This window comes from Hypanus sabinus, chromosome 11, assembly GCF_030144855.1.
Source record: "Hypanus sabinus isolate sHypSab1 chromosome 11, sHypSab1.hap1, whole genome shotgun sequence".
Classification (NCBI taxonomy): domain Eukaryota; kingdom Metazoa; phylum Chordata; class Chondrichthyes; order Myliobatiformes; family Dasyatidae; genus Hypanus; species Hypanus sabinus.
In genome coordinates this window covers 107,316,152-107,343,128 of record NC_082716.1, presented here as the reverse complement: position 1 = coordinate 107,343,128, position 26,977 = coordinate 107,316,152, and the positions used below count along the sequence as shown (strand labels likewise).

At 46.4% G+C, this 26,977-nt stretch overlaps 1 protein-coding gene across 1 annotated transcript in view; it reads right to left on the bottom strand.

Annotated features, from left to right (window-relative positions):
• The window catches only part of LOC132401515 (CAP-Gly domain-containing linker protein 3-like), a 95,791-nt gene that overhangs the window by 55,624 nt on the left and 13,190 nt on the right, over window positions 1-26,977 (bottom strand). Inside the window, exons 2-3 of the mRNA XM_059983541.1 lie at window positions 9,986-10,149; window positions 9,261-9,400 (exon numbers count right to left, since the gene is read on the bottom strand). Coding sequence (XP_059839524.1) covers window positions 9,261-9,400; window positions 9,986-10,136 — 291 coding nt within the window. The 5' untranslated portion in view covers window positions 10,137-10,149. The remainder of the gene's footprint in view (window positions 1-9,260; window positions 9,401-9,985; window positions 10,150-26,977) is intronic.

The following is a 26,977-nucleotide window of genomic DNA, read 5'->3' as shown; positions in this document are numbered from 1 at the left end:
TAATATAAGAAGTGCAAAAAAAAAACTTAAGAAAGAAATCAGGAGGGCTAAAAGAAGACATGAGGTGGGTTTGGCAGTCAAGGTGAAGGATAATCCAAAGAGCTTCTACAGGTATATTAAGAGCAAAAGGATAGTAAGGGATAAAATTGGTCCTCTTGAAGATCAGAGTGGTCGGCTATGTATGGAACCAAAAGAAATGGGGGAGATCTTAAATGGGTTTTTTGCATCTGTATTTACTAAGGAAACTGGCATGGAGTCAATGGAAATAAGGCAAACAAGTAGTGAGGTCATGGAACCTATACAGATTGAAAAGGAGGAGGTGCTTGCTATCTTGAGGCAAATCAGAGTAGATAAATCCCCAGGACCTGACAGGGTACTCCCTCAGGCCTTGAAGGAGACTAGTGTTGAAATTGCAGGGGCCCTGGCAGATATATTTAAAATGTCAGTATCTATGGGTGAGGTGCCGGAGGATTGGAGTATAGCTGATGTTGTTCCGTTGTTTAAAAAAGGCTCTAAAAGCAATCCGGGAAATTATAGGCCGGTAAGTTTGATGTCGGTAGTAGGTAAATTATTGGAAGGAATACTAAGAGATAGGATCTACAAGTATTTGGATAGACAGGGAATTATTAGGGAGAGTCAACAAGGCTTTGTGCATGGTAGGTCATGTTTAACCAATCTATTAAGAGTTTTTCGAGGAGGTTACAAGGAAAGTGGATGAAGGGAAGGCAGTGGATGTTGTATACATGGACTTCAGTAAGGCCTTTGACAAGGTCCCGCATGGGAGGTTAGTTAGGAAGATTCAGCTGCTAGGTATACATGGTGAGGTAGTAAATTGGATTAGACAATGGGAGAAGTCAGAGAGTGGTAGTGGAGGATTGCTTCTCTGAGTGGAGGCCTATGACTAGTGGTGTGCCACAGGGATCAGTGCTGGGTCCATTGTTATTTGTCATCTGTATCAATAATCTGGATGATAATGTGGTAAATTGGATCAGCAAATTTGCTGATGATACAAAGATTGGAGGTGTAGTGGACAGTGAGGAAGGTTTTCAAAGCTTGCAGAGGGATCTGGACCAGCTGGAAAAATTGGCTGAAAAATAGCAGACAGTTTAATACAGACAAGTGTGAGGTATTGCACTTTGGAAGGAAAAACCAAGGTAGAACATACAAGGTAAGTGGTGGGGCATTGAGGAGTGCAGTAGAACAGAGGGATCAAGGAATACAGATACGAAATTCCCTAAAAGTGGCATCACAGGTAGATAGGGTAGTAAAGACAGCTTTTGGTACATTGGCCTTAATAAATCAAAGTATTGAGTATAAGAGTTCGAATGTTATGGTGAGCTTGTATAAGGCATTGGTGAGGCAGAATTTGGAGTATTGTATGCAGTTTTAGTCACCGAATTACAGGAAGGATATTAATAAGGTTGAAAGAGTGCAGAGAAGGTTTACAAGGATAAACCTTCCCAAGGATAAATGTTCCCACAGGTGTTTCTGTGCTGTAATGTTTTATGGTTCTACGGTTCTAGATTATGTATTGCATTGAGCTGCTGCTGCTAAGTTATTTCACGTCACATGCCAATAATAATAAACCTGATTCTGATTGTTCTATGACATTGCTAAAAGTGTACGTTACAGACCAAGCCTGAAAACTAACTGGTTGTTAAGTTAACAAAGTTCAAAGTAGATTTATCATCAAGATACATATTGTATATAAGACCACAAGATATAGGAGCAGAATTAAGCCATTTGGCCCATTTCATCATGGCTGATCCAATTTTCCTCTCAGCCCCAATTTCCTGCCTTCTCCCCGTATCCTTTCATGCACTGACTAATCAAGAATCTATCAACCTCTGCCTTAAATACACTCAAATACTTGGCCTCCACAGCTGTCTGTAGAACAAAATTCCACAAATTCACCAGTCTCTGGCTGAACAGTTTCCTCCTCATCTCCATTCTGAAAGGGTGCCCTTCTATTCTGAGGCTGTGTCCTCTGCTCTAAGACTCTCTCATCATAGGAGACATCCTCTCCAAACCCACTCTATCGAGGCCTTTCACCACTCAATGGGTGACTTCACTGGAACCTCTCATTCTTCTGAATTCTAGTGAATATAGGCCGAGAGCCATCAAACACTCTTCACGACAAGCCATTCAAAGAACATAATTTGAACTTTCTCCAGTTTCAGCACATCCTTTCTAAGATAAGGGGCCCAAACATTCACACAATACTGTGCTTTAAGTAAGGCCCCACAAATGCTTTATAAAGTCACATTACACCTTTGCTTTTATATTCTAGTCCTCTTGAAATGAATGCTAACACTGCATTTGCCTTCCATACCACAGACTCAATCTTCAAATCAACCTTTAGGGAATCCTGCACAAGGATTTCCAGGTCCCTTTGCACCCCAGTTTTTGGTATTTTCTCTCCATTTAGAAAATAGTCAACCCTTTCATTAATTCTACCAATCTGCATGACCATACACTTCCCAACACCGTATTCCATCTGCCCCTTATTTACCCATTTTCCAAATCTGTCCAAGTTCTTCTGTAGCCTCTCTACTTCCTCAAAACTACCTGCCCCTCCACCCATCTTTATATCGTCAGCAAACTTTGCAACAAAGCCATCAATTACATGAACCAAATCATTGACATATAACATAAAAAGAATCTGTCCCAACACAGACCTTTGTGGAAGACCACGAGTCACCGATACACATCACCAAATACTACCCTGAGATTCATTTTCTTATGGGCATTCACAGTAGAACAAAGAAATACAATACAGTCGATGAAAAACTACGCACAGACTGAAAAACAACCAGTGAGTGAAAAGAAGACAAACCGTGCAAATAAGTAAATAAAATAAATAATACTGAGAACATAAGTTGTAGAATCCTTGAAAGTGAGTCTGTAAGTTGTGGAATAATTTCAGAGTTAAGGTGAGTGAAGTTATCCACACCGGTTCAGGAGCCTGATGGTTGTGGGGTAATAACTTTTCCTGAGCCTGGTGGTGCGGGACCTGAGGCTCATTGTGGGGAGAGAAGTTATCCACACTGGTTCAGGAGCCTGATGGTTGTGGGGTAATAATTGTTCCTGAACCTGGTGGTGTGGGACCTGAGTCTTATTGTGGGGAGTGAAGTTATCCACACTGGTTCAGGAGCCTGATGGTTGTGGGGTAATAATTGTTCCTGAACCTGGTGGTGTGGGACCTGAGGCTCATTCTGGTGAGTGAAGTTATCCACACTGGTTCAGGAGCCTGATGGTTGTGGGGTAATAACTGTTCCTGAACCTGGTGGTGTGGGACCTGAGGCTCATTGTGGTGAGTGAAGTTATCCACACTGGTTCAGGAGCCTGATGGTTGTGGGGTAATAATTGTTCCTGAACCTGGTGGTGTGGGACCTGAGGCTCATTGTGGTGAGTGAAGTTATCCACACTGGTTCAGGAGCCTGATCGTTGTGGGGTAATAACTGTTCCTATACGCTGTGTTTTTCGCTCTTTATTTTTGTTGCTGTTTGTACAATTTGTTTATTTTTTGCATGTGGGGTGGAGAGTTTGATGTTTATTCTCTGAACAGTTTCCATGATTTTCTTTGTTTTGTGGCTGTCTGTGGGGAAGAAAAATCTCAGGCATACACACTTTAATAGATGCTTCCTGACCTGCTGAATTGCTCCAGCATTTTGTGTGTGAGCCTCTCTTTTCTGTCTGTGAAAGGCATTGATAAATAAATCAGTGCAGTGATGCAAAGGGAGAAACAGGAGGTTATTTATGAAGCATTACTGGAGCAGTGATGAATATTGGTGGGTGAAAGCCTAAGGGAACTGTGCTGTCTTTACGACAGTTATTTAGTTTATAATATTTTCGCTTAGTAATTCATTCAATAGTATTTTCTAGTTAGAATTAGAAGTGTTTAAAGTGTATTCATTGCATGTAAAATATATCGGCATGCGATGACGTCACATCCGGTTTCGCCGCGTCTTGTGGGAAAACACCGGTTTGAAATTAGCGCGAGGGTGGGGGCTTGCCACGAGGCTCACCTGAGCACAAGCAGTTTTGCAGGCATGAGAAATCACAGTGAGAGCAACGCTTTTTCACTGTAACGTTCTCCTTCGGGTGTAACGAAACGCCGAATTTAACGTCCGGATAAACCACAGTTAATAAGAACCAGATCGCAGTAAGATTAACCATTTACTGTTCACTCTTCACATTAACATATGGTGAAAACTGTTGATAAAACAATACAAGATTGATACAGTATTTGTTCCTTCCTTAATATCACATTTCAAGTGTAAATACTTGCAAAGGTGACTATAACTACATTACACTAAGGTGCAGTATACAGGGAGAGTTTACCTGCTCCATTGACTACTTTAAATACACTTCCATGCAAACTATCCGCGACTCTTTAACTAACGAAAGCATAAACATTATCTACCGACGTTACCTCTAACAGGATCAACATTAATATCTTAGTTCAATATATCGAGTATCTATTAACTTACAGCGTTGCTCTCACTGTGATTTCTCATGCCTGCAAAACTGCTTGTGCTCAGGTGAGCCTCGTGGAAAGCCCCCACCCTCGCGCTGATTTCAAACCGGTGTTTTCCCACAAGACGCGGCGAAACCGGATGTGACGTCATCGCATGCCGATATATTTTACATGCAATGAATACACTTTAAACACTTCTAATTCTAACTAGAAAATACTATTGAATGAATTACTAAGCGAAAATATTATAAACTAAATAACTGTCGTAAAGACAGCACACTCCCCGCTTGACCTTCGTAAGGTCACAATGAGCAGAGTACAAAACTTAGTCTCTTAATCAGTCATTGGGTAGAAGTAGAATAACTTCTGTAACTGGCCCTTGGTAAATTTTCACATCGCCTTGGTCGGTAGTCTTCAATTCGATCTTCCTGACATGTCCATCCCCGCTAGGGAATGTAGCAGTGATTCTGGCCGTTGGCCAGCTGTTGCGGGTGGCTTGCTTGTCCCTGAGCAGGACTAAGTCTCCAACTTGAAGATTCCTTCGGGGTTCTGTCCACTTTTGTCTCTGTTGCAACAAAGGTAGATATTTTTGTCTCCAGCGAGGCCAGAACTGATTTGCCAGAGCCTGGACTTGTCTCCATTGCCTTGTGTACAAATCCTTGTCTGAGAAGTCTCCTGGTGGAGGAGGTGCTCCTGCCTTCTGCGTAAGGAGCGTTGATGGCGAAAGTATAAAGGGGTTTTCTGGGTCAGAAGACACAGGTAGGAATGATTGTGCGTTTATAATGGCTGTGACCTCTGCCATTAGGGTGCACAGTACCTCGTGGGCCAATCGGGTGCGTTGCTGCATCTCAGGTTTCCTTTTCCGGGTTTTCCGTAAGGACGTGAACCGTTTGACTGCCTGCTCTTTGTTATCTGGTGAGCGCTGGCGTGGTTCTCTGATTGGCAATGGGGCAACCCCATTATTTGCTTCATCTCTGAAGACCTTGGTGTCTTTGGTTTTTAAAGAAATGGTATCTTGAGCTGATTGTGCAAGTTTGTCGTCATACTTCGTTAGAGCGAAGACTGACTGGCCCAGCGTCTCATCGGTTACTTTACGCTTGGTAATGTCTTGTTGTGCTTCTTTAGGGTATACCTCAGTGAGGCAGATCTCGGAACAAGAACGGCTTGACTGAGTTTGACCGCAAACTTCTGTACAGTTCGAGCTGACAATTGTTGTCCTGGAGTGAACCTCTCCCTCCCCGCCGTCCTGTTGTGGGGGTGAAGGAGCGTTGTTGGTTCTTTCATTCTTGACTTCATCACGGAGCCGCGAGGGTAAATTTCCTTCCTCGTATGGATGTGATGCAACCGTGACTCTCTGAGGTTCCTCGTAGCTGGGGAAGTTATCGAATACGTATGGAGAGGGGAGACGAGCCTGCCTGTCTATTTGATATTGTACATAGTCGCTTGTGCGTTCCAGTCTGGTCCTTTCTAAAGTAGATCTTACTTTGGTCAGATCACGCGACCCTTCAGCTTGCTCTATGTACTTTGCTTCCACCCTGGCAGCTTCTCTTTCTCCTTCTAGCTGCAGCACATGCAACTCTGTCGATATTTTTGTCATTTCCAACTGGGTTTCGGCTTCTCTGGCGGCCTCTTCTCTTTGTCTGGCAGCCTCTTCGGCTTCTCTGGCGGCCCTTTCTTTCTGGATTTCGGCTTCTCTGGTGGTCAGTTTCATTTTCCAAACTGCTTCTTGTCTGGCGTAACGCAGTAGCACCTTGGCGGCTTCTGCCTTTCTGGCGGCCCTTTCGGCTTCTCTGGCAGCCAGTTTAATTTTCAAAACTGCTTCTTGTTTGGCGTAATGCAGTCGCACCTTGGCGGCTTCTGCCTTGGCTCTTGCCTGTGCGGACTTACTTGATGTCGTTCTACTGCCCTTGTCGCTGGGCGCCATCGACTTGATCCCGGATCGAGCTGACATTGCAGCACTTGGAACACCTGATAACGCCTGGGTGGGCTTACTTGATGTCGGTTTACTGCCCTTGTCGCTGGGCGGCGTCGACTTGATGCTGGATTGAGCTGACATTGCAGCACTTGAAACACCTGATAATGCCGCTTTTTCACTGTCACGTGCTCGCTTCGGCAGCACATATACCCGAAGGAGAACGTGACAGGAACATTGATTCTTCAGAGCTGTATATCCCCTTGATATACCGTGTGTCTGACTCAGTTAACCTCGGTCCAGCTGTGCTTTAGTGATCGATTGTCTGCTGGTTTTAAACAGATGCGAGCTCAGTCTGAACAGGGACATCTGATCTTCAGGAGTATAGTCAGTTGGGGTGAAGTGTTGGATCAGAACGCCGACAGAACTTGTGTATTGCTTCATCCACTGCAAGAAAGCAGCATCCATCGTCAATGGCCCCACCATCCAGGCCATGCTCTCTTCCCTCTGCTGTCATTGGGCAGGGGGCATAGAAGTCTTAAGTCCCACACCACCAGGTTCGGGAACAGTTATTACCCCACAACCATCAGGCTCCTGAACCAGTGTGGATAACTTCGCTCCCCACAATGAGCCTCAGGTCCCACACCACCAGGTTCAGGAACAGTTATTACCCCACAACCATCAGGCTCCTAAACCAGTGTGGATAACTTCACTCACCACAATGAGCCTCAGGTCCCACACCACCAGGTTCGGGAACAGTTATTACCCCACAACCATCAGGCTCCTGAACCAGTGTGGATAACTTCACTCCCCACAATCAGCCTCAGGTCCCACACCACCAGGTTCAGGAACAGTTATTACCCCACAACCATCAGGCTCCTGAACCGGGGTGGATAACTTCACTCACCACAATCAGCCTCAGGTCCCACACTACCAGGTTCAGGAACAGTTATTACCCCACAACCATCAGGCTCCTGAACCAGTGTGGATAACTTCACTCACCACAATGAGCCTCAGGTCCCACACCACCAGGTTCAGGAACAGTTATTACCCCACAACCATCAGGCTCCTGAACCAGTGTGGGTAACTTCACTCACCACAATCAGCCTCAGGTCCCACACTACCAGGTTCAGGAACAGTTATTACCCCACAACCATCAGGCTCCTGAACCAGTGTGGATAACTTCACTCACCACAATGAGCCTCAGGTCCCACACCACCAGGTTCAGGAACAGTTATTACCCCTCAACCATCAGACTCCTGAACCAGTGTGGATAACCTCACTCACCACTGAACTGATTCCACACTCTACAGACTCATGTTCTCAGTATTATTATTATTCTTATTTGCACTATTTGTCCTCACTTGCACATTGGTTGTTTGTCAGTCTTCATGTGGATATTTATTTGTTTACTTCTTTCTTTCTGTTTTCAGATGCAGTGCAGAATAGGCCCTCGGAACCCTTTGAGCCCACCTCGATTTAATTTGAGCAGCCCTCGATTTAATCCCAGCCTAGTCGTGGGGCAATTTACAATGACTAATCAACCTACCAACCAATACTGAGATGTATCTCAGTACAGCTGACAATTATAATCGCCGATCCTTTATTTTAAAATTCTGCCGTCTTGAAATTTAACTTTTTTTGGTCAGAGGATCATGGAGCGCAGAAGCAGGCTCTTCAGCCCATCTAGTCCTGTGACAAACTCTAACTCTGCCTACTCCCATCAGCCCTCCATACTGCTCCCATTCATCCAAACTTCTCTTAAATGTTGGAATGGATCCTGCATCTACCACTTCTTCTGGCAGCTCGTTCCACACTCTCAGTGTCATCTGAGTGAAGTGTTGCCCTTCAATAGTTCACCTTTCATCCTTAACCTCTCTCAGGGGGAAAAGCCTGCTTGCATTTACCCTATCATAATTTTATATCATCATCACCATCATCATGGTGTTGTATGATGTGGGCGATCTTGGTCTTTCCATGACCATGACTGTTCTTGGCAAATTTTTCAACAGAAGTGGTTTGCCATTGGCTTCTTCGTCTTTACAAACTGGGTGACCCCAGCCATTATCAATACTCTTCAGAGATTGTCTGCCTGGTGTCAGTGGTCACATGACCAGGACTTGTGATCTGCACCGGCTGCTCACACGACCATCCACCACCTGCTCCCATGGCTTCACGTGACCCTGATCAGGGTGTTGGGAAGGGGGGGGGGGTGTGGAGGGTCTAAGCAGGTGCTACACCTTGCCCAAGGGTGACCTGCAGGCCAGTGGAGGGAAGGAGCGCCTTACACCTCCTTTGGTAGAGACATATCTCCATCAAATGCCTCTATCAAATCCATCAAATGCCTCTATCATATCCATCAAATACCTCTATCTCTGTCAAATACCTCTATCAAATCTCCCCTTGTTCTCCCACATTCCAGGGGATAAACTCCTAAACTATTCAACCTCTCCCTGAAACTCAGGCCCTCAAGTCCTGGCAACTAATTGATATTATTGGTTTGAGAGTTGCGGCTGTGATAACCTATTTGCTGCCTGTCCCCTACTGAATCAGCCTGCTTTTATTTGTTTATTTATTTATTGGGAACCTTCCAGCAATCCCAATTTAATCGACAGTGACCTTATCTTGGGGCAATTTACAATCACCAATTAAACTGCCAACTGGTATGTCTTTGGGGGGAAACTGGAATGGCCAGGGGAAACCCACCCACGTGTGGCGATGGGGTGAATGCACCAACTCCTTTCAGGCAGCGGTGGGAATTGAACCTGTGTCGCCGGCCACCATGCCGACCCTGCACTGCTGTAGTCGGCGTGGTGTGGAGCCCTCATGGAACATGACTCAGATTAACCAGTTCGCGCACCAACTCACTTCGTTTCCGATGGTGTCAATTTTGTGTTGCACTTGGGGAACCCACTGCCGGATGATTGCAAAGAGCTCAGGGATGGTCGTCTGCGGGTTGAAGAGGATTTCCTGACAGGCCGGGTCGTTCGGATCAAAGAAGGTGAAGGCTGTTCAGAATGGGGAGAACAACATTCCAATCAAACACTCGGGGTGCAGGTGAAAACATCTTATCTCAGAGGAGAGGAGTTGCACATGGAGGCAGGGTGGGTGAGAGGGGCGTGTAGAGGGGCAAGGAGGATGAGGTGTGCAGAGGTGAGGGGCAGGGGTAAAGAAGGGTGAGGGGAGAAGGGAAGATATTGGAAGGGAGGGTGAGGGCAGACAAGGGATGAAAGGGATGTGAGGGATATGGGTTGGGAGATTGGGAGGGTGAAAGAGACATATAAAGAAGGGTGGAGGGGAGGGGAGGAGGTAAGGGAGGGTGGGAGGCAGGAGATAAGGAAGGGTGAGGGAAGAAGTGATAGATGGAGGGAAGGCAAGAGGGGGGGAGGGAATGGGGCATGAGATGAGGGAGGGTAGTAGGCAAGAGGCAAAGGAGGTAGAAAAAAGGGGAGGGAAGGACAGAGGGGGAGGTGACAGAGGGAGAGGCTTTGAGGAAAGGAATGGGAAGAGGTGAGAGAGGAAGGTCAGGAGGAGGCAAAGGGAGGGAGGGGAATGAGGAAGTGTGGATGGGGCTCAGATGTTTAAAGAGCTACCATAGTCCTTGGGCAGTGGTGCTGGGGCCGAGGGGTGAACCATGGGCTTCTTGCGTCTCTCCATCACCGGGCTGTGGAAGTCCGCGGGCTGCTCCTGCGGCTCAAGGGGCTCCTCCTCAGACGCCACATCTGCCACGTTCTCCTTCGTCATGTTTAAATGCAGCCTGCAGAACACAGAGAGACGCCGACATTAGAACCAACAGCCATGGGTATGAGCAGGATCAGAAACGGGCTGAGGATAAAACGACAGGGGGAACTACTCTGTCGCTGGGAAAGGAACGTTCAAAACCTATTCCTCAAAGTACATGCATGTCACCATATACACCTCTGAGATCTGTTTTCTTGCAGGCATTCACAAAAAAAAATACAACAATTCAATGAAAACCTCCACAGGAACAAACAACCATTGGGCAACAGAGGGCAAACGATGTAAATACAATAATTAAATAATACTGAGAACACTAGTTGTAGAGTCATTGAAAGTGAGTCTGTAGGTTGGGAAATCCGTTCAAAATTGTGGTGAGTGAAGTTATCCACACAGGTTCAGGAGCCTGATGGTTGAGGGGTAATAACTGTCCCCGAACCTGGTGGTGTGGGATCTGAGGCTCATTGTGGTGAGTGAAGTTATCCACACTGGTTCAGGAGCCTGATGGTTGTGGAGTAATAACTGTTCCTGAACCTGGTGGTGTGGGACCTGAGGCTCATTGTGGTGAGTGAAGTTATCCACACTGGTCAGGAGCCTGATGGTTGTGGGGTAATAACTGTTCCTGAACCTGGTGGTGTGGGATCTGAGGCTCATTGTGGTGAGTGAAGTTATCCACACTGGTTCAGGAGCCTGATGGTTGTGGAGTAATAACTGTTCCTGAACCAGGTGGTGTGGGACCTGAGGCTCATTGTGGGGAGTGAAGTTATCCACACTGGTTCAGGAGCCTGATGGTTGTGGGGTAATAACTGTTCCTGAACCTGGTGGTGTGGGACCTGAGGCTCATTGTGGGGAGTGAAGTTATCCACACTGGTTCAGGAGCGTGATGTTTGAGGGGTAATAACTGTTCCTGAACCTGGTGGTGTGGGACCTGAGGCTCATTGTGGTGAGTGAAGTTATCCACACTGGTTCAGGAGCATGATGTTTGAGGGGTAATAACTGTTCCTGAACCTGGTGGTGTGGGATCTGAGGCTCATTGTGGTGAGTGAAGTTATCCACACTGGTTCAGGAGCCTGATGGTTGTGGGGTAATAACTGTTCCTGAACCTGGTGGTGTGGGACCTGAGGCTCATTGTGGTGAGTGAAGTTATCCACAATGGTTCAGGAGCCTGATGGTTGAGGGGTAATAACTGTTCCCGAACCTGGTGGTGTGGGACCTCCTGTGCAATGGTAGTAGTGAGAAGGGAACATGGTCTGGATGGCTGGCGTCCTTGATGATGGGTGCTGCTTTCCTGCGACAATGCTCCTTGCAGATGTGCTCACTGGTGGGAAGGAGTTTTCTGTGAAGGACTGGCCTGTATCCACTACTTTTTGTAAGCCTTTTAAAATTGGTGCAGGAGAGGGTCATTCCGCTCATAAAGCCTGCACAGTCAGAACAATAACACAAGTGGTGCATGTGAGCTTGATTTCAAAGTCTAAGAGAAGTTTGGATGGGTGCATGAATTTTAGGGGGATGGAGGGCTATGGTCCCGCTGTAGGTCGATGGGTCTAGGCAGTTTAAATGATTCAGCATGGCCTCGATGGGCCAAAGGGCATAGACAGGAACATAAAAACATAATCAATAGGAGCATCTGGCCCGTCAAGCCTGCCCCGCAATTCAATAAGATCATGGCTGATCTGACCATGGACTCATCTTCACCTACCTGCCTTTCCCCGGTAACCCTTAATTCCCCAACTATGCAGAAATCTATCAAACCTTGTCTTAAGCATATTCACTGAGGGAGCCTCTACTGCTTCCCTGGGCAGAGAGTTCCACAGGTTCACCACTCTCTGGGAAAAGCAATTCCTCATCATCTCCATCCTAAATCTACCCCCCAAATCTTGAGGCAATGTCCCCTAGTTCCAGTCTCACCTACCAATGGAAACAACTTTCCTGCCTCTTCCTTATCTATCCCTTTCAAAACTTTATATGCTTCTATAAGATCTCCTCTCATTCTTCTGAATTGTCCTTTTCTATGTTGAACTTTTCTGAATTGTCCTTTTCTGTCTTCTCATCTTATTTCTCCTTTAAAATACCATAAAAATACCCAATTGGTTACATCACAGTCAGTATGGACTGGAGAAAACATCTCGTCCTCACTGACAATTAACACCGGCACTTCTCAAGAGTGCTCTTCTCTCTCAACGTTCACTACCATGTGATTAGGCACAGTTCAAAAGGTGTTGGAAATTTGCTGATGACACAACCATTGTCAGCAGAGTCTCAGATGATGACGAGGAGGCGTACAGGAGCGAGCTGGATCAGCGGGTTGAGTGGTGTCGCTGCAACAGCTTTGCATTCAGCATCAGTAAGACCAAGGAACTGAGTGTAGACTTCAGGAAGGGGAGGTTGAGGGAACAAACGCCAGTCCTCACTGAGGGATCAGCAGTGGGAAGGGCGAGCAGCTTCAAGTTACCGGGCATTAATATCTCTGAAGATCTATCCTGGACCTGGTTTATCGGTTCCAATGCACAAGATTGCAGGAGGCTGCAGAGAGTTACAGGCTCAGCCAGTTCCATCACGGACGCACCACCAAGGACACCTACGAGAGGCAGTGCCTCAAGAAGGTGGTACCCTCCTCCAAAGATCCTCACCATCCAGTTCATGTCCTCTTCTCATTGACACCACCAGGGAGGAGGTACAGGAGCCTGAAGCCACAGACTCAACATTTTAGGAACAGTTTCTTCTCCTGTCATCGGATTTCTGAATGGACATTGGACCCATGAACACCACCTCACTATTCCTTTTTTTTACACTATGTACTTTTTTAATTGCATCTTGTAGTAATTTCTATATATTACACTGTACTGTTGCTACAAAGTGACAAATTTCATGACATATGTCGGTGACAATAAACCTGATGCTGATAACCGAATGTCTACAGGGGGACCCACTTGGTCACAGAGGGAACATGCAAACTCCATGCAGAGAGCAGGATCTACCCCAAAACAGTGAGGCAAGTTCAAAGTGAATTTATTATCAAAGTACATTTATGTCATCATGTACAACTCTGAAATTTGTTTTCTTGAGGGCATACTTAATAACTCCATAGAATAATAACCATAGCAGAATTAATGAAAGACTGCACCACCTAGGGTGTTCACCAGAGTGCAGAAGAAAACAAACTCTGCAAATACATATAAAGGGGGTTTCTTCTTTTTTTGTTACTGTGTATGTAATCAAAAGGGCTTCTTTGTTTTGTTAACTAGCAGGAATGCTAATTTACTGATAACGAGAATGGTATTCCTTTGTAAACCAAATGGGGATTAATGTTCTTTCTTCTGAGTCTGTAAGCTTTTGTTGACGGGCTTTTGGGCAGATCGGCGCGAGGGGTTGAGAGAGAGAGAACGCGATGCTGTAAGCTGGGCCAGGAACGGACCCCAAGCGGGGGTCCGAGGCCAGGAGGTACTCCGAGGAGGGGGGGATGAAGCTAGATGTGCTTGGTTGACCACTCGGAGGGTCCTGAGCTGCGAGTCGAGGAGTTCGGAGGGGATCGAATGGTGGCCAGAAGACTTCAGTAATTGGGCTCCAACGGTTGTGCACGAAGTGGTTTGGACTTTGATAAGTTTGGTGCCTTTTCTTTATTTTTTCTCTTCATATATACTGTATCGTTATTAATCATTTAGTTATAGTAACTTTTATAAATTGTACTCATTTAATCGCTTATGGTGTACTGTCTGTTTTTGGGCGAGGCGGGGACATCACACAGCATCCACACCAGCTGATTACCCAGTTTGGCGGGGCCGAAGGCTGCTCCCCCGGACGAGAACAAGCTGAGCGAGCCTGAGGCGACCCAGGGGGTTACATACAAAAAGAAAATAATTATAATAAGTTAGAAAGCAATAAATATTGAGAACATAAGATGAAGAGTCCTTGAAACTTAGTCCATTGTTTGCGGGAATTTTTCAGTGATGAATGAGGTAAGTAAAATTGAGTGAAGTTTCTCCTTTCGATTCATGAGCTGGTGGTTGAGGGGTAGTAACTGCTCCTGAGCACAGTGGTGCGAGTCCTGAGGCTCCTGTACCAGTGAAAAAAGAGCATGGCCTATGTGGTGGAGGTTCCTGATGACTGATGCTGCTTTCCTGTGACAATCTTCGTGTAGATGTTTCCAATGGTGGGGAGGACTTTGCCCCTGATGACTGGGCCACACCCACTACTTTTGTAGAATTTTACATTCAAGGGCATTGATGTTTCCATACAAGGTTGTGATGCAGCCAGTCAATATACTCTCCACCACACATCTTTAGAAGCTTGTCAAAGTTCAAGCTGAATCTTCGCAAACTCCTAAAGATTTTGAAATTACATTTACACGCTGGGCCCAGGACAGGTCCTCAGAAATAATAACACCCAGGAATTTAAAGTTGCTGACCTTTCCACCTCTGAATCTCCGATCAGGTCTGTCCCACGCATCTCGTGTTTCCTTCCCCTGAAGTCAATAATCAGCTCCTTGGTCTTGCTGACATCGAGCAACAGGTTGTTGTACCAACACCAACAGGTTATGACAACAACCTCTTACAAACACAATAAAGTCTGCAGATGCTGGAGATGCAAAGCAACACGCACAAGATGCTGGAGGAACTCAGCGGGTCAGGCAGCAGCTATGAAAAAGAATGAAGAGTCGACATTTCGGGCCGAGACCCTTCTTCAGGATTGAGTAGGAAGGGGGAAAATGCAGAGTTAAAAGGTGGGGGGAGGGTGAGATGTCTTACGTTTGGTCTTTTACAGATTTTGTCAATTAAAAGAGATTGTTCTCAGGATGCTGGGATCACCAGTTCATGGTCAGTCAGACCCAGTATAAATGTCAGTGTTCTGTCCCCTTTCCCTGAGTACAGGAGCTTGTAGATCCATACTCAACCTGACGAGCTGCTCCTATAGCTTCTGTTCCAGTCCTAATGAAGCATCTCGGCCCAAAACATCATCTGTTTACTCATTTCCATAGAAGCCGCCTGGCCTGCTGAGTTCCTCCAGCATTTTGTGTGTGTTGCTCTGGATTTCCAGCATCTGCAGAATCTCCTGTGTTCTTATATCAGCTGTTTTCCCTTATCTAGTCAAGTTTATTGATAAGTGCACAAGTACAGTGAGGTACAATGAAAAACCTGCGTGTATCAGCTTTGCAGACATGAAGGTACAGAAAACGCATGATATAAATTAAATAGCATAACATAAGCCATAAAAGGGAGAGAAGAAGATAAAGGCTGCAAACACAAAGGCACAGCATCAAAGCCATTGTAATTCAAGAGGTGGTCCATAGTGTTCCATTGCTGGGGAAGGGTTAGGTTCATACAGGCTGGCTCTGTCCTGGTAGTTACCATTAGAAAACAAGACATAGCAGCAGAATTAGGCCATTCAGCCCATCGACTCTGCTCTGTCATTCCATCATGGCTGATCTATTATCCCTCTCATCCCCATTCTCCTGCCTTCTCCCCATAATCTTCAATGCCCTGACTAATCTAGAACCTATCTACCTCTGCTTTAAATATACTCAATGACTTGGACTCCACAGCCATTTGTGGTCACGAATTCCAGTTTCACCACCATCTGGCTAAAGAAATTCCTGTTCTAAGGGGATGATCTTCTATTCTGAGGCTGTGCCCTCTTATCCTAGACTCACTCACTATAGGAAACATTCATACCACATCCACTCTATCTAGGCCTTTGAATATTTGATACATTCCAATGAGATCCTCCTCTCGTTCTTCTAAACTCCAGTGAGAGCAGGCCCTGAGCCATCCTCATGTATTAACCTTTTCATTCCCAGAATCATTCTTGTGAATCTCCCCTGGACCCTCTCAAACACATCTTTTAGATAATCGGCCCAAAACTGCTCACAATTCGTCAAATGTGGTCTGACCAATGCCTTAAAAAGCTTCAGCATTCAACTTTTGCCTTTATATTCCAGTCCTTTTGAAATAAATGCTCACTTTACATTTGTCTTCCTCACTACCAACCCAAGCTGCAAGTTAACCTTTTGGGAATCCTACATGGTGACTCCCAAGTCCTTTTCCAGTTCTAATTTTTGAAGTTATCCGCATTTTGAAGATAGTCTCTGTCAGGAGTTCCCAACCTGGGGTCCATGGACCCTTTGCTTAACGATATTGGTCCATGGCATAAAAAAGGTTGGGAATCCCTGGTTTACACCTTTATTCCTTCTGCCACAATGCAGGACCATACACTCCCTACACTATACTCCATCTGCCCATTCTCCCAACCTGTCTAAGACCATCTGCTTCACCAACATTATTGAAGCAAACTTGGCCACAAAGCCACAAATTCCATTACAGCAGTCTTTTCAAAAATAGTTTCCCTTTCATTAAGCCATGTTGAGTCTGCCCAATCCTATTATCACTTACTTAGTGAAATCATTCAACAAATCTACAAGGAGCATTGCCACGAGAAAGCGACATCCATCATCAAACACCCTTAGACCATGCTCTCTTCTCACTACAACTATTGGGCAGGAAGTACAGGAGCGTTAGATCCCACACCACCAGGGTCAGGAACAGTTATTACCCCACAACCATCAGGCTCCTGAACCGGTGTGGATAACTTCACTCACCACAATCAGCCTCAGGTCCCACACCACCAGGTTCAGGAACAGTTATTACCCCACAACCATCAGATTCCTGAACCAGTGAGGATAACTTCACTCACCACAATCAGCCTCAGGTCCCACACCACCAGGTTCAGGAACAGTTATTACCCCACAACCATCAGACTCCTGAACCAGTGTGGATAACTTCACTCACCACAATCAGCCTCAGGTCCCACACCACCAGGTTCAGGAACAATTATTACCCCACAACCATCAGGCTCTTGAACCAGTGTGGATAACTTCACTCACCACAATGAGCCTCAGGTCCCACACCACCAGGTTCAGGAACAGTTATCACCCCACAACCATCAGGCTCCTGAACCAGTGTGGATAACTTCACTCACCACAATGAGCCTCAGGTCCCACACCACCAGGTTCAGGAACAGTTATCACCCCACAACCATCAGGCTCCTGAACCAGTGTGGATAACTTCACTCACCACAATGAGCCTCAGGTCCCACACCACCAGGTTCAGGAACAGTTATTACCCCACAACCATCAGGCTCCTGAACCAGTGTGGATAACTTCACTCACCACAATGAGCCTCAGGTCCCACACCACCAGGTTCAGGAACAGTTATTACCCCTCAACCATCAGGCTCCTGAACCAGTGTGGATAACTTCACTCACCACAATGAGCCTCAGGTCCCACACCACCAGGTTCAGGAACAGTTATTACCCCACAACCATCAGGCTCCTGAACCAGTGTGGATAACTTCACTCACCACAACACTGAACTGATTCCACATCCTACAGACTCACTTTCAAGGACTTTACAACTCATGTTCTCAATATTATTTTTTATTTGCACAGTTTGTCTCCTTTTGCACATCACTTGTTTGTCTGTTTATATATAGTCTTTCATAAATTCCACTCTATTTAGACCATAAGACCATGATAAAGGAGCAGAATTAGGCCGTTTGGCCCATCGAGTCTGCTCCGCCATATCATCATGACTAATCCATTTTCCCTCTGAACCCCAGTCTCCTGCCTTCTCCCCGTAGCCCTTCATGTCCTGAATAATCAGCCAATATTTCTTCATTTTCCTGTAAATGCCTGCAAGAAAATGATTCTCAAAGTAGTGTATGCTAACATAGACGTACTTTGATAATAAATTTACTATGAACTTTGAACCACTCTACCTAAAATCTGATCATAGTTGTCCATAGTTCAAGTTAAATTCAACCACACATGAATACAGCCCAATAAAACAGCGTTACTCTGGGGCCAAGGTGCAAGACACAGTCCCAACAGTCACACGCAGTACAAGGCACATATAGCGCATATAGGATCACAAGCTCATGTAAGATATTGGTAAAATACTTATCAGTCTCCTCCAAGAGGAACACAACCTTGTCGTTGTGTTTGGAGGTTTGCATGCATCAATGACCCGAAGATCAATGTTGGCTGGAGTTGGGGCTCTATCCTTTGGCTTTTGGTTGGGTCGCCCGTGCCAAACAGGTCAGAGGGTAGAGGCCAGACTGAGAGTAGCCCACCGGTCCTCCAGATTCAGGGGTTCAGCTCAGGGCTAACAACCCTGACTGGGCAAACAAAACCGTTACAGAAACAGCAATGGAGAATCCTTCTACATCTGAGTGTGACGGTATTCCTGAGTCTCCAGCCAGGACTTGTACGACTGACAGCACTGAAAACTGAGAGGAAGCTACTGACACGATGAAGGAAGCCCTGAGCACCGCCAGAGGTGAAGGACCTGAACACCAGCGGCGTAACGGGCAGCAAGCAGTAGTAGTACAGCCACATATGAAACAATTATAGTCTGAAAGGCTGAGCCCATGGATGCCTCAGAAGTCCGCAAGCTTGTCATCTGCCAAGTGAACACTGGGGGGCAGCGCAGACCGCAGCCTGGACGTGTTCATAAAACACAGAACAGGCCCTCTGGCTCGCAACGCTGTGACTGATTTAAACACCACGATGCAGCAGCACAAGCATCAACTCTCCTCTCCTCTCCTCTCCTCTCCTCTCACCTTCCTCGGCTCCCCCCTCTCCACTACCTGCCATGCAAGCAACAGCAAAGCCCCCAAAAGCACCACACTCCAGAGTCCCTCCCAACAGATTCCCTCTCTCCCCAATGAGGGAGAGAGAGGTATCACTCCTGACACAGTGAGAGTGGAGACCAACCATATAACAATCACAGCACGGAAACAGGCCATCTCGGCCCTCCTAGTCCGTGCCGAACGGTTACTCTCACCTAGTCCCACCTACCCGCACTCAGCCCATAACCCTCCACTCCTTTCCTGTCCATATACCTATCCAATTTTACCTTAAATGACACAACTGAACTGGCCTCTACTACTTCTACAGGAAGCTCATTCCACACAGCTATCACTCTCTGAGTAAAGAAATACCCCCTTGTGTTTCCCTTAAACTTCTGCCCCCTAACTCTCAAATCATGTCCTCTCGTTTGGATCTCCCCTACTCTCAATGGAAACAGCCTATTCACGTCAACTCTATCTATCCCTCTCAAAATTTTAAATACCTCGATCAAGACCCCCCTCAACCTTCTACGCTCCAATGAATAGAAACCTAACTTGTTCAACCTTTCTCTGTAACTTAGATGCTGAAACCCAGGTAACATTCTAGTAAATCTTCTCTGTAATCTCCCTATTTTGTTGACATCCTTCCTATAATTCGGTGACCAGAACTGTACACAATACTCCAAATTTGGCCTCACCAATGCCTTGTACAATTTTAACATTATATCCCAACTCCTATACTCAATGCTCTGATTTATAAAGGCCAGCATACCAAAAGCTGTCTTCACCACCCTATCCACATGAGATTCCACCTTCAGGGAACTATGCACCATTATTCCTAGATCACTGTGTTCTACTGCATTCTTCAATGCCCTACCATTTGCCATATATGTCCTATTTCAGTCCTACCAAAATGTAGCACCTCACACTTATCACATTAAACTCCATCTGCCATCTTTCAGCCCACTCTTCTAACTGGCCTAAATCTCTCTGCAAGCTTTGAAAACTTACTTCATTATCCACAACACCACCTACCTTAGTATTATCTGCATACTTACTAATCCAATTTACCACCCCATCATCCAGATCATTAATGTATATGACAAACAACATTGGACCCAGTACAGATCCCTGAGGCACACCAATAGTCACCAGCCTCCAAACTGACAAACAGTTATGCACCACTACTCTTGGCATCTCCCATCCAGCCACTGTTGAATCCATTTTACCACTTCAATATTAATACCTAACGATTGAACCTTCCTAACTAACCTTCCGTGTGGAACTTTGTCAAAGGCTTTGCTGAAGTCCATATAGACAACATCCACTGCTTTACCCTCGTCAACTTTCCTGGTAACCTCTTCAAAATATTCAACAAGATTTGTCAAACATGACCTTCCACGCACAAATCCATGTTGACTGTTCCTAATCAGACCCTGTCTATCCAGATAATTATATATGCCATCTCTAAGAATATTTTCCATTAATTTACCCACCACTGACATCAAACTGACAAGCCTATAATTGCTAGGTTTACTCTTAGAACCCTTTTTAAACAATGGAACAACATGAGCAATACGCCAATCCTCCTGCACCATCCCCGTTTCTAATGACATTTGAAATATTTCTGTCAGAGCCCCTGCTATTTCTACACTAACTTCCCTCAAGGTCCTAGGGAATATCCTGTCAGGACCCAGAGATTTATCCACTTTTATATTCCATAAAAGCACCAGTACATCCTCCTCTTTAATCATCATAGTTTCCATAACTACCCTACTTGTTTCCCTTACCTTACACAATTCAATATCCTTCTCCTCAGTGAATACCGAAGAAGAAAAAAATTGTTCAAAATCTCCTCCATCTCTCTTGGCTCCACACATAGCTGTCTACTCTGATTCTCTAAGGGACCAATTTTATCCCTCACTATCCTTTTGCTATTAATATAACTGTAGAAACCCCTTGGATTTATTTTCACCTTACTCACCAAAGCAACCTCGTATCTTCTTTTAGCTTTTCTAATTTCTTTCTTAAGGTTCTTTTTACATTCCTTATATTCCTCGAGTACCAACAACTGGCTGTCTTGATGTTACAGTCTGCAGCATCACTTGTTTCAACAGCAGCGTACACTGCTGTCTCGATGTTCTGATCTCTCGCCGTGCTTCAGTCAGCGACAACCCTGAGGGATCGGCTGTGGAGGCCAAGTCATAGGGAATACTTCGAGCAGGGATAAGCATTACAGGGAGAAGGTAGGAGAACTTGAGCATGCTGTGTTATTACCAGAACGTGTGGCAAAAACTTGTGGGCACATTCTTAGGCTGTGTTGGTTGTTATCGCAAACGGCACATTTCATTGGATTTTTCAATGTACATGATTAATAAATGCATCTGAACTGGAATAGGTTGAAAAAAGCTATCAGCCATGATGAAATGGCGGAATAGATCTAATGGCCTGGATGGCCCAATTTGGATCCTATACCTATTTTATTTAGTTATTGAGATACAGCATGGAATAAGCCCTTCGAGTCACACCACCCAGCGACACCATGATTAAACTCTAGTCTAATCACAGGACAATTTACACTGACCAATTAATCTACAATGGGTACGTTGTTGTACTGTGGGAGGAAACCAGAGCACCCAGGGAAAACCCACGTGGTCACAGGGAGAACGTACAAACTCTTTACACCTGGGTGGCCGGTACGTTCCCTCCAAGCTGCATGCGCACACGCGTTTTCTCAACCAGCGCACAAAGGAAATTAATATGTGCACAAAAGTTTAGGTATATAAAATAATGCAGTAATTAATAATTATACTTAATGAAAATAATCTTTTAGCTAAATGTTTCTGTTAACTAGTTGGTTGGTTTTTCAAATACCACAATGCACGTCTCTAATTTGCGTCACCTCACCTTTCCTGTTCCGGTTTGTACAGCTGCATCGTGGCAGCAGCCATCTTTGGAGGACAGTGTTCATATTGTAAAGTTTACAAAGATCTGTTTCAAATCCTGTAGATAGCTTACTAAGTTTTTATTGAAAAAAATACTATGTCGAATTCAAAAGAAGCGAAGGGCAAGAAGCGCAAAATAACTGCAAATTTGTATAAAGTTGAATGGCTTAACAAAATAGTAGAAACTGCTACACCGAAATCATCACTGCAGATACAAGTTCGCTGTTGAGTTTTATAAATAGTCTTTGTGTTCATTTATAAGAAAGGTTTCCTGAAGATGAGGTACCAGAATGGTCAACTTTTGATTTCTCTGCAACTGTAGATTGTGACTTCACATTTGGTGACGAACAAGTTAATGCCTTATGCCTAAAATATCATGATTTTTGAGCTGAAAATACTGTAACAGTTAGACAGTTTAATGATTTCAAATTTTCTGTGCAAGAAAAAGTTAAATCAAAACTGATTTCAAACTTTGCTCAAATGGTGGCATTTCTGCTTCAAAATGAACAGTTTTGCGACCTTGCACAGTTGATGGACACTGGGGGAACCTTTCCTGCATCTCCAGTTTTATGTCAAATATTTTGTAAACCTACATAAACTGTGCGCACATACTTTTGTCACAGGAAAAAGTTTGCACAACGTAAGATTTTTGGATGCACACACTGACTACTAAAATTCAGAGGGAACATTGGTGGCCGGTATTGTAAAGTGTTGTCCTAACCACTGATAGTCTTGTGGTGTGTCACAGAGAGCCAACCAGTAGCCTTCAACCTGATGGCATGAATATCAATTTTCCCTTCTGGTGAGGAGTGGACACAGGGGTAGGTGACAGCCTGGTGAGAAGAGGTAAGAGGTTTGAGTGGGGAATAGAAGAAGAGGGAAGGGAAAGGGGTGGATTTTTAAAAAAATAATAATAAATAAATAAGCAATAAATATCGAGAGACTTGCCCAAGGGTGAGCTGCAGTCTCGCAGAGGGAAGGAGTGGTTTTCACCTCCTTTGGTAGTGACAAATCCCTACCTATGTTCCCTCTAAGCTGTGCATGCACACACGATTTTCAACCAGCGCACAAACAGCTACATCCACCAAAAGCTGAACTACTTGGTGGTCAAACATTTTAATTCCCATTCCCATTCCCACATGTCGGTCCATGGCCTCCTCTTGTGCCAAAATGAGGGCCACCCTCAGGGGTGGAGGAGCAACACCTCATATTCCACTGATAGTCTTGTGGTGTGTCACAGAGAGCCAACCAGTTATCCAGAAGTTTGTGGTCCTGATTCTAAACCTTCAGTGAGAGGAAACTATTCCGTATCTGCACCGTCAAGCTCTCTAAGAAACTTTCTTCTAAAAACAACCCCCTCACCAGGGCTCAGGCACCATCTTGGCTCGTTAGCTAACTCTGCCTACAGCCACCTGACTTAGTGGTGAGAAAGCTGCCTTTCGTAAGCAATACAAGTCCAGGGTCAGTATGATTTGAAGGTTCAACCATACAGGAACATTGGGACGTTCCAATTAAAGAAACCTCAATTTCAACGAACGCTACGTAAATGCGACCCATACAGAATTATCGGTGGCCCAGAAATAACAAACGTTCACCGGCATAAAATTATAAAGGAAGTACATTTACCAGATTTGCAACTTTATCAAACAGTTAACAAAGAAAGAAAAAGAAAGATAAAAGGGCCTGTTACAGTTAAACCAGTCTAAGTGTGCACATAAACGTTGGAGCTCGTTTCTTTAGTAGCTTTACTCATGCCCCTGAATTCTCATCACTAACCACAGGTAGAGTTTCCCTTCTCAAAGCACTCCCTGCCAAAGGATCTCCTCTTCGGATGGGGACCCTCCAAGCATCTTCCCTAGTGTTTCGTCTCGCCACACCTTCCACCAAAAGACCCCAAACCAGACTACTGCCCTTCAGAAAACAGTTCCCGCCCAGCTCCCAGAACCGTCTATCATATCCCACAATCCTGACTGGTTGTCACAACATTCCTTAGTTGGACAAAGTGGCTCCTTAGCTTTAGCTGAAGCCAAAACACCCTTACCAGCAGAACACACTACTTTTGCAGAAACTGCTAAAGTAAAATATCTCACAACATAGCAGTAGAAATCTTAACCCGGGGAATTACATAGACTTCAGGGGTTCAAACCTTGATCAACTCTGGGATGATCAAGAATTGAACCAAAATTATTCAATAACTTTAAGGACTGCACAAATTCTCATTTAAAAGGTCAGGATTTGGGGAAACCTACAGAACTGCGGGTTGATGCCTTGTGAGGTTGAGCCATTTCATTAATACCGCACATTCAGGGGGATGGTAAAGTTTATTTAGCACGACTTGGTTCTTCCTTGCTCCATTTATCTCTCCTTCCATGTTACTGATGTATAAGCAGTACTGGGGATCTTGCTCTGCATAAATTGACAGTCATGTCTCCAACACTGAGCTGTTGTCAATGGTTCCATTTAATATCAGAGAAGGTATACAGTATACAACCTGAAATTCGTACTCTTCACATACAGCCACGGAAAAAACCCCGCAGAATGAATGATAGAAACATTCAGCAAAGCCCTGAAGCCTGCCTGCCCCCTCCCTCCACACACGCAGCAGCAATGTCATCGACACTCCCCCTCCCCCTCGCTTGCTCCAGCAGAAGCACCAACCCCTTATTCCCTTCCTTCCCCCAACATGGGCTGTGTGTCTCTCTCTCTTTCTCTCTCTCTCTCTCTCTCTCTCCCTCCCTCTCTCTCTCTCTCTCTCCCCCTCCCTCTCTCTCTCTCTCTCCCCTCCCTCCCTCTCTTCCCCCCCCACCCCCTCGCTTGCTCCAGCAGAAGCACCGACCCCTTATTCCCCTTCCTTCCCCCAACATGGGCTATGTGTCTTTCTCTCTCTCTCTCTCTCTCTCTCTCCCCCCCTCCCTCTCTCTCTCCCTCCCTCCCTCCCTCTCGCTTGCTCTGAAAAAAAAGGGTATTATATATAATTTGCAGCCATCAGGGAGCCGCTGTCCATATGCCGGAGACTCCCGGAACTTCCAGTCCGCAGCCCGATGGCTGCAGGCCACAGGCACAGAGGCCGTTCAGCGCTGTGCTAGTCTGGGAGCCCGATGGCTGCAGGCCACAGGCACAGAGGCCGTTCAGCACTGTGCTAGTCCGGGAGCCCGATGGCTGCAGGCCACAGGCACAGAGGCCGTTCAGCGCTGTGCTAGTCCGGGAGCCCGATGGCTGCAGGTCACAGACACAGAGTCTGTCCAGCTCAAAGGCCGGTCCAGGAGCCCGATGGCTGCAGGCCACAGGCACAGAGGCCGTTCAGCGCTGTGCTAGTCTGGGAGCCCGATGGCTGCAGGCCCACAGGCACAGAGGCCGTTCAGCGCTGTGCTAGTCCGGGAGCCCGATGGCTGCAGGCCACAGGCACAGAGGCCGTTCAGCACTGTGCTAGTCTGGGAGCCCAATGGCTGCAGGCCACAGGCACAGAGGCCGTTCAGCGCTGTGCTAGTCCGGGAGCCCGATGGCTGCAGGCCACAGGCACAGAGGCCGTTCAGCGCTGTGCTAGTCTGGGAGCCCGATGGCTGCAGGCCACAGGCACAGAGGCCGTTCAGCGCTGTGCTAGTCCGGGAGCCCGATGGCTGCAGGCCACAGGCACAGAGGCCGTTCAGCGCTGTGCTAGTCCGGGAGCCCAATGGCTGCAGGCCACAGGCACAGAGGCCGTTCAGCGCTGTGCTAGTCCGGGAGCCCGATGGCTGCAGGCCACAGGCACAGAGGCCGTTCAGCTCAAAGGCCGGTCCAGGAGTCCGATGGCTGCAGGCCACAGGCACAGAGGCCGTTCAGCGCTGTGCTAGTCCGGGAGCCCGATGGCTGCAGGCCACAGGCACAGAGGCCGTTCAGCGCTGTGCTAGTCCGGGAGCCCGATGGCTGCAGGCCACAGGCACAGAGGCCGTTCAGCACTGTGCTAGTCTTGGAGCCCGATGGCTGCAGGCCACAGGCACAGAGGCCGTTCAGCGCTGTGCTAGTCCGGGAGCCCGATGGCTGCAGGCCACAGGCACAGAGACACGTCAGTGCTGAGGTGAGCTGAGAGCCCAATGGCGGAGAAGCTGTGGTGAGAAGAGGAAAATGTGGCTGCCAACAACACTCTAAGTGACTGAACCACTAAAAAAATTAAACATATCCAACGACAGCTGATCGCAAAGTTGGAGTTAATCCCATCTGGTGAGAGAGGTGAGGGTACAGGGGTGGCGTGGCAGAGTAGCAGTTAACAGCACTAACGATCACTGAGCAGGGTTCAATTCCTGTCGCTGTCTGAGAGGAGTCCGTACGTGCTCCCTGTGACCGTGTAGGTTTCCTCCCACAAACCAAAGATGGACAGGTCAGGATGAGAGAGGTGTGGGTATGCCAGATATGTGGTGGCACCAGCAGGCTGCCCACTGATTTGATGGATACAAAATGATGCATTTCACACCCTTTCTTCCTCGGGCCTTCCCATCCCCGCAACTGAGGTTCAAATCCAAAGATGGGTGACGGGCGATGCGTCTCCACCAAAGGAGGTGCAAGGTGCTCCTTCCCTCCGCTAGCCTGCAGGTCACCCTTGGGCGAGGTGTAGCACCCGCCTAGACCCTCACCCCTGATCAGGGTCACGTGAAGCCAGGGAACAGCTGGTGCAGATCACAAGTCCTGGTCATGTGACCACTGACGCCAGGCAGGCAACCTCTGAAGAGTATTGATAACGGCTGGGGTCACCCGTCTCGTAAAATCACTGCCCAGAAGAAGGCAAAAGTGAACCACTGCTGTAGAAAAAATTTGCCAAGAACAATCACGGTCATGGAGAGACCATGATTGACTACGTGATACGACCCAGGACATAATGATGATGATGAGATATATTAAAGGCTCAGTCCAACAAATAATAATAGTCCAGCTCACCAGTAAACAGTGAGTGGCAATGTACTGCCCGGAATGTCCGGTCTCACAGAGAGTGTATACAGAATACATCTGAAATTCCTACCCTTCACAGACATCCACGAAAGAGAGAAAACCCCAAAGAATGAATGACAGAAAAACCTTAGAACCCCAAAGCCCCACCTCCCCCCTTCCGCACAGGAGCGGTGGCAAAATATCAACCCTCCCCACACTTGTTCTAGTGGGAAACATCAGCACCTCCCCACCACCCACCCGGGAAGCCATAGCAAAGCTCCCAAAATGTAGAACCCAGCACTTCGACATCCCACAGGCGCGCACGCTCTCTCTCTCTCTCTCTCCCTCTCTCCCTCTCTCCCTCTCTCTCTCTCTCTCTCTC